The 11988-nt window shown below is 44.0% G+C and overlaps 1 protein-coding gene and 1 long non-coding RNA gene across 3 annotated transcripts in view; both read left to right on the top strand.

Moving 5' to 3' along the window:
• The first annotated feature begins 1514 nt into the window (after positions 1-1514).
• LOC310825683 lies at positions 1515-8813 on the top strand. Of its 2 annotated transcripts, none has more exons than XR_014555437.1 (3): positions 1515-1673; positions 2909-3034; positions 8069-8204. It is a non-coding gene; the product is annotated as an uncharacterized lncRNA (long non-coding RNA). The 2 variants fall into 2 exon arrangements; XR_014555436.1 differs by having other exon boundaries at positions 1523-1673; positions 8159-8813.
• Positions 8814-10374: 1561 nt separating this feature from the next.
• Positions 10375-11988, top strand: part of ZDHHC17 (zDHHC palmitoyltransferase 17) — a 48594-nt gene continuing 46980 nt past the window's right edge. The window contains exon 1 of the mRNA XM_083699259.1: positions 10375-10653. Coding sequence (XP_083555385.1) covers positions 10591-10653 — 63 coding nt within the window. The 5' untranslated portion in view covers positions 10375-10590. The remainder of the gene's footprint in view (positions 10654-11988) is intronic.

The following is an 11988-nucleotide window of genomic DNA, read 5'->3' as shown; positions in this document are numbered from 1 at the left end:
AGGTGGAAGAATTAATCTTCTCTTTGCAGCTGGATGGAGATGATAACAAGCAGCCTCTGACAGTCTTTTTCACTTACAGCTCCCCCCCCCCTTTGGGGCATACTATCTGTAGTACTTGCTTACATAAACAAAATATTGCTAGGTACAGAAGGTGCATCTCTATTGATTTGATGTTTTTAGTAGTGAGGTTTTCCCCCACTATGCTTGATGCATTTCCAATATTGTTGGCACCAGTGTCTGTCAGCATCTATAATAATTTCTACAAATATAATGGGCTATATTAGTAATTCCTTTTGTTCAGAAGAATATTTTATTTTTCAGTTAGCCATGGTGTTTAACCAATTAAATTGTTTGGGACATTATCACTCCAACAAAAATGAGAATCTCTAACCCATTTAAGTAGCTAGCAGCATCACTGCAATGAGACAGCTGGAATTTGAATCAGGGTTTGGAAAAACCCAATGCCCAATGGAGGGATGAAAACCGGGGTAAGAAGAGTGAAAAAAGGAGTGAGACCATTAAATTGTTCAACAGCACAGTCAGAAGTTCCATTGACTTCAATGGGATTTACTCCCAGGTAGGTTTCTACACACTATAGGATCGCAGCCTATAGCTTTTAGCTTATTATATAGGGCTATAAGCAATTAGCTTATAGTATAGGGCTTATTGAGTAGTAAGAGAGACTTAACAAGTAATTGTGGTTTTGCTGTTACAAGAACAAGCCAGTATGAGCCTTAGATTTGCACGCTGTTCCTTGTCCATCATGTGCAGGAGGAAGAGATCTAAAGCTAAATATTTAAGTGGTGGTTTGTTGAAGTCACAATTTGTTGACAAGTCAGGACAGCAACTTGATCCTGGTTCAGACTAGGACCAGTGTGACCTGTGTTTTGGGGTGGGGGGAGCTCTCTACTCAGCCATGAAGCTCGCTTCATCCAGTTCCTCATCCCTGCTATTGTCCAAAAGTTTCAGAAAGTATTTCTCTATTCCACAGTCCAGCAGGTGGCAGGCTATTCTCAGTAACATTGACAGACACAATGAAGGATTCTCTTAATAATTTATGGAGGGTATAATCTTTCCTTACATTGCTTTGAACCTTGAATCCATCTCCTTAAATATTCAAGAAGACATGCCAGGATTCTTGATGCATGCCAGATGGGTGGGGTATAAATAATAATAAAAATTATTATTATTTATTTTGGAAATGTCTGCCTTTCACACTACACACATTTACTGAGAGGAGATGCTGGTGCAGCACCTGTGTAGCTATGGCAAACACAATTTCTTGTGTGAAGCAAACCTCACTCCTTGCATTCATAGCTGTGATGGATTGCGACAAGCTTCCTTTACAAACACAGGATTTCTTTCAACAGAGAACAGGAAGAAATGGATATCGAAACATGGTGTTGCAAGTATAATCTTTAGATGGCAAACAGTAAACAGAGCCTTTATATATGTTCAACAGGAGATTGTACGCTGTCCAAAGAAAAATAACACCTTACATTTCATTTATTTAAATGAATTACCACTTTCTGGCTAACAATGAGGCTTTGTGCCTGAATAGAGCATGGGCTGGACCACAGGACACACTGGCTAGCCCCTGCCTGTCATTGCCTGGAGCGGCTGCAGTGATGCTGGCTTAATTACTGGGAATGGAAAAGAAGCAGATCGTAAAGGTTGTAAAGTGACATTTTTTAAAAGATTAAAAGGGATGCTCCTACCATTAGGCAGAATGAGACAGTTGCCTCAGGTAGCTGTTTTTGGGTGTCAAAAAGAATAGCAAATTGCTATCTGTAACATTATTGTTACAGACACTTTTCTGCCTCGGGTGCCAAAATTACTTGACCAGCTTTGGATACTGCACCTTGACTTCAGGTAGGTGGGCTTCATTGCTTGATGTGCCTCAGGCAACAAATTGTCTTGTGCCAACTCTGTTGTCTTTATTTACTGATGTGCTACAAACTGGCCTTCTCTGAATATGGTAAGCTGCTGAAATATATACAATTTAAGTGCTATAATCCACAATTTGCATTGGCAGCCAGTCAGCAATCAGTCTACATTCAAAGTATTGGGCTTGGTGTACAAAACTATACAACTTGAGACCAGAATACCTGAAAGATGCTCTCATCCCTTATACACTCAACTGATACTCAACTTGAGGGCAGTGGGATAGCTCAGTTGGTAAGAGCATCAGAGTCATAATCTCAGGGTTGTGGGTCTGAGCCCCATGTCGGGCAAAAGATTCCTGTATTGCAGGGGCTTGGACTAGATGTCCTTCATGGTCCCTTCCAACTCTGCAGGACAGAGCATCTTCCAGATACCATCTTATCAAGAGGTCCATTCCACACAATATGGAATATACACAATATGGAAATCTGGCATCTACTCCTTGGAACTCTTCCATTACATAGCAGACTGGTGGTGTGGTGAGTGGTTTGGGCAAGGCAGTAGCACTGTGAAGATGGCCGAGTGAGCAACTTTTAACAGAGGTGGACCAAGGCCTTCTGCCTCCAGTCCATCTCTTGGGCTCCACCCACTTTATGAGAACTACAATCCTTAAGGGCCAACCCTAGATGGGCACTTCTGTGTTCCCCAACCTTCTACCTGCTCTGCTCTCTGCTCCATTGGACTAGTGTAGTAGGATGGGTGGTACTCAGTTCCTTTGGCCAGGGGAAGGTGACTGAGAGTCCTGGCTTTTTTGTTTTGTTTGTTTTATATTTTTGAACACTGCTTCAGTGGAGTTTAATGTATCTGCTATGTTTTATAAATGCTATTAGCCACTTTGAGGACTCAAGTAAAAAAGCAGGCTATAACTCTCCTAAACAAACAAACAAACACAAACAAAATAACCTTTTAAAATGACTTTCCATTTTAAAATAATCTTTCATTTTCAATTTCATATCATTGATAGGAGTGATGCTCTGGAAACAGAAAGTTCTTGGTGCTACTTCTAAAAATGCCCTTGGTATACATTGTGGAAACCCTGATTTAAAAATCTAAATTTGCCTGTACATCTTGACACCTGTAATCGTCGCAAGTAAAGTGACAAAATGTTGATTGCATGTATACTGTGTGTTAGCAAAGCATCCAGACACTAACAAAAACATTAAAAGTAAATACCTATCAGCCTTCCTATATAGACAGAAAATGTTTAGCCAGAGATGCAATATATTCATTTTTTAATTTTAAGGACTCTCTTATAATTTTACAGCCTGTAGTACCCAGGTTATGAAGACAGTTTCCAATTCAAATAATGGAAATCACAGCTGTAAAATGCAGACATATGAGAAGGGTGCTTTCAGCTGTCATGACTTCAGCAAAGGCTTTGACATATATTTGATAAGATCTGCTATGGAGGGTGCGGAAACAAAGCTGGCTGTTAGACAGATCTTCCTCCCATTGGATGAAAGAGATGGGTAAAAAGAGTTTAAAACATTATTCAAATCCCATAGGACTAGTATGGGGCTTGTCAGATACCATTTGGAGTGAAATTGACAAAGGAACTCCACCAAGAAAAAGACACAGATTCTACTTTCAAGATAAAATGCACCAAGTTGTTAACATAATCATAATAAGATTACAACTGAACACCGCAGCTAAAATACAATGGCAACCGGCATATCAAATAACATTGTTAAATATGAGATCTCTAAAAACCTAATAGTGCAATCCTTTCTTTGAGTTACACTTACTAAAAGAGAACAGGATTGTGGGAGGGAAATCCTCTTGCTGGATGCAACACAAAGATATAATGGGGCTGGAGATGTAGACTGCTGTTGCAATTCTTTTGTGTAGGCATTACATAATGCCAGCATGACTGTAAACTCCACTGTTGCGTTAGTGGTTCAACAGGAAAAAACTCAAGGTGGCTGGGGCTTGGTGGGGATGGAACAAGCCTGGCTTTAAACCCTAGGCTTATTTAGAGGTTGGTACCATGCATTCCTCTCCACCTGGCATCATGTTACACCTTCAAACGAAGTGGTGCAAGTTAAAACATTCCCTTGAAGTTAGCAGAGATCCCAAGACATCTGTACTGGCACCTCCTCCTTCCCATCCCCACAGTCACAATGCAAAGGAAGACGTTCTTTATTCTTCCTTGGAATCACCTACTTTAATTCAAGCCTGCAATGCAAAGATTCTCGAGCTGCATCCACAAAGGAAAAAATATTCCTTTGTGACTGACAGGTCCGTAGCCCCACCGACTTCTCAAAATGACTCTTGTGGGTGGGGTGGACAGATTCTGTTCCATACCTTTGGCCTACGGGAAGTGTACAAGCAAGTCATGCCCAGACTATTACCACCACCTCACTCCTCACAAAGCAGAGAATGGTCCAGCAGCTCAGAGTTTCCTGAACGAGTAACATGCCAGTGGCTATAGTGTGTGCATCCAGGTCTTTGATTGCTGATTGCCCCAAAAGGTGAAGACGTAGAGGGCTTTGGGTAGCTGCTGTGCATTCACTGAATTATAGGGAAATGCATGCACTTCAGAGGCAGGGATGGTGAGGCCAGTGGCGTAGCGTGGGGGGTACAGGAGGGCCGGCTGCACCGGGCGCAACATCTGGGGGTTAGGGTTAGGGGGCGCAAATCCACGGGTTAGGGGGCGCAAATTACTTGCCTTGCCCCGAGTGCTGACAACCCACGCTACGCCACTGGGTGAGGCTTAGCCTGCTGCCTTTGTTCACAAGTACAGTGGTACCTCAGGTTAAGAACTTAATCCGCTCTGGAGGTCCATTCTTAACCTGAAACTGTTCTTAACCCGAGGTACCACTTTAGCTAATGGGGCCTCCCGCTGCCGCCGTGCGATTTCAGTTCTCATCCTGAAGCAAAGTTCTTAACCTGAGGTACTATTTCTGGGTTAGCGGAGTCTGTAACCTGAAGCGTCTGTAACCCGAGGTACCACTGTAATCTATTGGCAAATACAGTTGCCTACTTCTGCTTAACAATTTCTTCAATGTTATTATAGTTACCAAAAAAAAATTTTTTTTTTTTACACCTACAGCTTTGGCATTCTATATCTTTCTCTCCCCCACCCCACCCCCATGCTCTTACATTAGATTCAATGTGAGATAAACAGTGAGTAATAAAGAGGTGGATCATCCGGGTTACTTTTTAAGCTCATAAGCATAATGCATTATAGCATAATACAAATTATGTAAGAACCCACTCTTCACAAATGTGGAGGAAAACAGCATAGAAAATGAGGAGGAAGGCCCCCCAAACTCCAATGCAATTAATGAAAAAGCATTGTGATTATTATTATTTCAAAAATGTGTTTTAGACCACTTAGCTAATCAGCAGCTTAAACTGAACAAGTCGGTCAGAACAATGCAGCTCTTCATTACTTAATTCCATCACAGTCTTACTACACTAGAACAACATACTTTAAATGTGACAGTTCTGGTGGTCCTTGGGACACTGGACAAGTGCTGATCCCTGGAACTGTTGCTCTGTCCCAGAATGTCTTCTCACATCCCACCTGGTTTTACAAATCAAAACTGCAGCTGTAAAAACCTCCAGTCATTCAGTTGGTATAGAGGCTGTAAATATGGGTGCTCAGTCAGCATCCCGCCACAGGCAGTACCTTGGATAAATGCTCAATTTGTCCTATAGGTGAGCTTGCAATATTAAGCTGCCGGTAAGGCAGATTCGCTATAGGAGGGTAGAAAGCAAAGGCTCCCAGGAGACTTCCGGGTTAGCGCCATCGCCTAATGGCGGATTCCCTCCGAGCTCCGGAGGGAATCGGCTCAACAGGGTTCGGGTCCTGCCGCGCCGGCGACGCGGGGACCCTTAAAAACCACAGGCGCGGATGCCTGTGGACGTGGTGACTCGGTGGGCACCATTAACGCCCCCTGACCTGCGAAGGAGCCTTTTTAAAGGCTACGGAACGGGTAACGGGGAGAGGTGCGGTGCTGAGAGTACTCTGCTTATCCTGCTGAGCAAAGCCGCATGCCATGGACGGAGAGCACTGACTTTTTCCCTTGAACATTCGGACTAAAAGCAACAACCCGTGAGTAGTTAAGAAATTGGACTCTAAAAGGAATCTTTGTCTTGAAATTCGGTACGACCGGGGGAGGGGTAAAAAGGAAGTCCCCCCCCCCACCTTGCAAACAACCTAAAGCAAGGACTTGAGAACTAAAGTTGAGAGAAATATCTTTGTCCCTTGTGGAGGAAACATTAATTTCACGATTGGACATTGTAACTAAATTTGCTGGAGGACAAGAGTTGGTCTTGAAAGTTAAAGTGTAACTCCCCGGGACCCGGGAGTGACCTGTGAGAAAGCCTGCTTAAAAGATACAGACTTTGACAGCTGTCAAATTAGCTGTCAAAGCTGAGGAATAAGAGGAAACGTGGTTTCTGGTGATACTGCCGGTTAGACTTTTTGTAAATTTTGATACAAATTGTGGGAAATAAAGGAAAATAAGCTACATTGGACTTTTGGATTGGAACTGGAAAGATACTAAGTAAATAAAATCCCCCTAGAGGGGAGCAGTGGAACACTGTAAGAAATGGCTGTAAGTGGAAAAATACTGACTGAGCTGAACAGGACATTTTATCTCCTGGGAGAGCTCCAGGAAGTACAGGGAGAGATCCAGGATCAAGGTAATATTTTGACTACTAGGGCGACAACATTAAAAGAAGCAGTAAATAAATTTGCTGGAACAGTAAGAGATTTGACACAAGTCTTTGTCATGGAACCAAAAGTCCCTGAAGCTGGAACAGAAGTGGCGGCAGCTGGGCAAAAGAATTTTGATAATCTGGAGAAAGTGGAAACAGTGGAAAAAGAGATACATGAAGATTTGGTTGAAAATGAAGGTGAAGCCATAATGCTGTGGAAGATCAAGGCAGACCAGAGGCTTGCAAGTTCAACTGAGATCAAGATGGAAGTTGGAGCTTTTGGGACATATAGATTTAAAAAGGTTAAGGAACAAAAGTTGAGCTCCACTTTTAAACTTAAAGGCCTGTTTGGAAGAAAAATGGATATTATTGGGACAGATCTTCCTCGAGATTTGGAGCTGAATATAAAGAATGGTCAAAAAATCCGGCAGAGCGAAATGGAAAGAGCTTTAAGAGCCTCGGAAGTTTGGGATCCAGGCTGAGAAATGATGGACTGATGGACATTGGTTTGGGGATCATACCGGGAAAAGGAGGGTGGGACTTGGGAATCCAAAGGGTATTAAAATATAGCTTTGTTAAGTTCTTTTTTCTTTTTATAATTTTTGTGTTTTTAGGGAATGTGGGGAAATTGTGGAAGGGAAATTTGGGTTGATTTTAGGAAAAAGGTTTAAGATTAAGTTAAAATGGGGTTTGTTAAAGTAATTAGAAATAAGGTTTTTAAAATTAATTGAGAAATGGAAGAAAGAAGAAAAGGAAAATATATAACTTTAATTAAATGAAATTATTAAGTTAAGGTTAAGAAATATGGTAAGAACTTGTTGAGCAGATATTATAAATTGGAATGCAAGAAGGGGAGGGGGAGGAGGTCTGAGAAATAAGGTGAAAGGAGCTAAGGTTTTTTAAATATCATATGTTTTTTGTTTGTATCTTTTATATTGTCTATTTCTTTTTCGTCTGTCATTGTGTTTTCTTGTTGTGTCTAAAATTTGTGGAAACTTCAATAAAAAGTTATTAAAAAAAAAAGCAAAGGCTCCCAACTTTTGGGGGGCACAAAACTTAAAAAAAAAAATTGTGAGGGATAGGCAGTCTTGGTAGATGCCGAGGGCAGTGCCTGAGAGTGTTGGGGGTCCCAGGCGCAAAATAAAAAGTACAAAATTGTACTGTCCTATTGAGCATCTCTGGGCAGGTGCATTTCTACTGCTGACATCTTCCTTATACAAGTAGACACAGCCACAAAGTACCGTATATAGAACTCAAAAGCTATTAGGCATTCGGTATTGCAGCACACTCTAAATACCTCAGTTCATACCACTGATCACATTCAAGAGCTGTCCTGCAAGTAGTAAGCCTTACTATTATTATTCAAGCAAGGCAGTTTTTCTCCTGGCATCTCAGACTCAGCATTTTTCTGGAACAGGCATGAAGAAAGGAAAACCTTTTTCTTTTTTTATTCCAGATTTCCTCCACATTTCTACATAAGTAAATCCTGAGGTAAAAGGGTCTACATAATGAGATCTGCTTCCCTGTCTACACTTACCTCCTTCAGAGACTCTGGATGGCTCCTTTCTTCACACAAAGACTGCAGTTCATTGGGCACCCAGGTTCTTCCAGTTCCTCTTCCTCCTGGAGTTTTCTGGACTCCACCTTGCCTCTCTGCCTTTTCTGAATTCAGCATCAATTTATTTGCCCACATCCAGCCCATCACCACTTCCAAACACTTAGTTGGAGTTAGGAAAGTGTTGGTGAACTGCACTGAAAAGGGTAGGATGCGCAATTGGGACATATAAATCAGGATGAATTTGGGATAAATGGGCATTGCTGTATAGCTGGCAAGCAAATCAGGATGAATGCTCAATAAACAGGTTGTCTGGAGGAGTCCCAAGTTTTCATTAATAAATTTAAAGCATACTGGACACCTAGAAGAAATTTTATCCAAGGACAGACACAAGTTTGTCATTAGAATTTTGCATCTTATCCAACATGTGAGACAGGGCCAGGGGTCAGCAAACTTTTTCAGCAGGGGGCCGGTCCACTGTCCTTCAGACCTTGTGGGGGACCAAACTATATTTTTTTTGGGGGGGGGGGGAATGAACAAATTCCCATGCCCCACAAATAACCCAGAGATGCATTTTAAATAAAAGCACACATTCAACTCATGTAAAAACACGCTTATTCCTGGACTGTCCACAGGCTGGATTTAGAAGGCGTATTGACTCAAGTGGATGTGAACCTGGGTTTCCACAAACCTAGTCCAATATACTAATCATGCATCACATTGGCTCTTTGCCTATAACAGGGGTAAGGGAAATTCAGGACAGATTAAAGGAAGTTCTTCATACTGTCCAAAGCCAACTATAGAACTTGTTGGAAGCTGCCCAGAATGGTTGGAGCAACCCAGCTGGGTGGGCAGGGCATAGATAACAAAATAATAAAAATAATCCTAATTTGAGTGGCTTTAAAGGAGGATTGGACAAATCCCTGGAGGTTCAGGCTATCAATGACTACTAGCCTTGATAGCTGTTTTCTGCCTCCACAGTAGGAGGTAGTATGCTTCTAAATACCACTTGCTGAAAACCACAGGAGGGGAGAGTACGCTATGTCCTGTTTGCTGGTTTCCCACAGGCATCTGAGCGGCCACTGTGAGAACAGGATGCTAGAACTGAGATGCATAGGTCTGATTCAGCAGGCTCTTATTATGCTGTTATATGTTCTTAGGGAATCTTCCTGTAATCCTTCAGGTGTTGTTGGACTCCAATTCCCCTCAGCCACAGCCAGCATGGTTGTAGATGATGGGTGTTCTAGCCCAACATCCGGAGAGCAGCAGCTTAGCCTCCCTTGGTCTGTAGGGAGCAGCAACTCCCATGGCACTTGAAGCATATAACACAATGGTTGTGTGATGCAATGCACTCATATATTTGACAAGTATTTTCTTTACCCCTATGTATTGAATTTGAGGCAGAGTTTCTCTTGTGCACTAGAAATGGCCTGGCTATCCTCCTGACTCAAGCATTTATGGGCAACAGCCTATTCAGGAACACAGCTGTGTATGAGACAGAAGACAAGGCAATGAAATGTTCCAGATCTGGTTTGTCCAGTGAATAAACCAGGCTATAGAAGCAGGGGAGTTTTACATAAAGGATTTTGCCTAGCCCTAGGTCGGGGGGGGGGGGGCAGAAAACAAAAGGCAGCTGGGGGCAAAGCCTTACAGGGCTAAGTCTAGAGATGGCCCACCGAGAACCTGCCAGATGGAGAAAAGAAGGCAAAAGTGGCAGAGCAGGTCTGCATATTACAGCTGCTGGGGAGGGGGAGAGCTGCCAAGTGAGACTGCCAAGTAAATGGAACTGTGAGTAGAGGTTTTAATGGAAGGAGTGGGTCTCATCTGATATCGGGATAACAATTACTAACTTCTAGGCAGTACGTGACTGTGACCTGTAACAGCACTTGTGTCAGTAGTCACTGACACTGACGAAACGCACACATTCTTTAAATGTAGAATTAAAACGTAAGGTCGGATAAACACTTTAAAAAGTGCAAAAACTTGCTTTTGGGTCAACAGCAAGTTGGAAGCCCCGACTCTTTGCTGCCACTGACATGGCTTGACTCGCTTGCATGACCTGAGTGTGGGACATCCTGGCTTCGGGGGTATCGGCCCACGCAAGGCATTTTGCTGAAGTCTACCTTTCCCCCCTCTACTTATGGGCCGCTGTCATTTGCTTTGTGGACCTAGGCGGCCTCCCCCCGCAATCTAAGGCCCTATCTGGAATCCACGCGCAGCAAAAGCACAGGAGCGAGCGGGGTCGAGCGGCTACTACTGGAGAGCGCTCGCTTCCTCTCTCGCGCCTCGGCTCTCCCCGTCTGGCGGCCCATCCGCTCCCCCCCCCCCCCCCGCTTCCACCGGCGCAGAGCGCGAGAGAGCAGGAGCGAGGTCGCGAGGGAGCGCGTTACCCGGCATGCAGCGGGAGGCGCGTTCGCACCAAGATGGCGGCGCCTCTGGAGGAGTACGAGAAAGAAGCGGGCTGCGTCCCTATCCTGCACCCTGAGGTGAGGCCCTGCTGGCTTTAAGGCCTCCCTCGCAACCCCGTCAGCCTGGAGAAGAAGCTGGGTGGCGGCGAGAGGGAGGAGGAGGAGCGGAAAGTGGCGGCGGCAGCGGAGGCCTCCGCCCTCCTCTTGGCACTCCTTTCCCAGGCGGGGGCGGAGGTTGGCCCGGAGGCGCGGGCAGGATTGTCTGGGAGGGAGAAGCGGCGGCGGCGGCGGCGGGTGCGCCTTGGCTGGGCTGGGCTGCGGGGAGGGGAAGGGAACAGGCTGGGCAGGCAAGCTCCCCAGTGCCCAGCAGGGGTGGGTAGGTAGAGGACGAGGCTTTGCCCTGACCCCCCGCTTTTTTAAATTCTGATTCCCTCACAAGGATATTTGGGGTGGAAACTGGATGGGGAGGGGGTGTCCTCCTGGCAATCCGTACCTTCCCTTAATCACACATAAAGGAGCGAGGAACTGCAGGTGCCTTGAGTTTACTTGAAAAAAAGAAAAGAGGGGGGTGCCCTTAGACTCAAAAACCTCAAGAGAGAAGTATCACACTCCTCTAGTTAAACGCTGAAAAAGGCTTTTGAACCTGCTAATGGCCCAAGCGCGCAATTGCACAATTTAGGGGCCCGCAGGGCAGCTTTCTGGTTTGACTGTTCTCTGCCTGTTTGGGTAAAAGGATTCAGAGCTAGATTTAAACAAGAGCAATACTCTCTTGTGGGGTCATTGATCTCCTTTCCCCCTTTTCGCTGTAGAGTTTGGGGCCTATTGTGGCTTACAGCTTGGTCCTATACATTAGGGGAACAACAAAGAGTGTGGTAGCTCTCTGAAGATGGGCATATTTATTATGGGATAAACTTTTGTTAATTTTTTTAAGGCGTAAAGTATTTGTTGGTTTTGAGGACCTAATACAGGGTGAGTGTTTTAAAAGAGGCCCCGTGGAACATGTGTACTCTGTATCCACAGTGTCTCTTTTAAAGGACTCACCTTATATATTTGTTAGTTTTTAAAGGTGTTGAAAGTGATGTTTTTCTCTCTGACAGATTAACACAGTTTCTGGAAGTTGCATTAGTTACAGACTAATTAGTTACAGACTTACAAAGAATAGACTTCTTTGTAAGATTTACTGGCTTCCAGGCAATCAGTTGCTGGGAAACACCAATTTCTTTTCTACTCTCATAAGCCTATCAGGAAGATGACTGCAGTGGTGTTATGGGCACCTAATGAATAGTGCTCTATGTTGTCATTAATAGGTGCCTTAGCTGTCAGTTACCTGCCACTGTACTTAAAAATGCTAGTGCACTTAAAAACAAAAAACAAATTCCAACTGTTTCTCTGTCCATTGTGCTTACCTTTCTT

The sequence above is a fragment of the Podarcis gaigeae genome (genome assembly GCF_964106915.1).
Source record: "Podarcis gaigeae genome assembly, chromosome: 10".
In the NCBI taxonomy this organism is placed as follows: domain Eukaryota; kingdom Metazoa; phylum Chordata; class Lepidosauria; order Squamata; family Lacertidae; genus Podarcis; species Podarcis gaigeae.
Note: the sequence above shows the minus strand (reverse complement) of the source record. Positions and strands in the feature narration are given on the sequence as shown.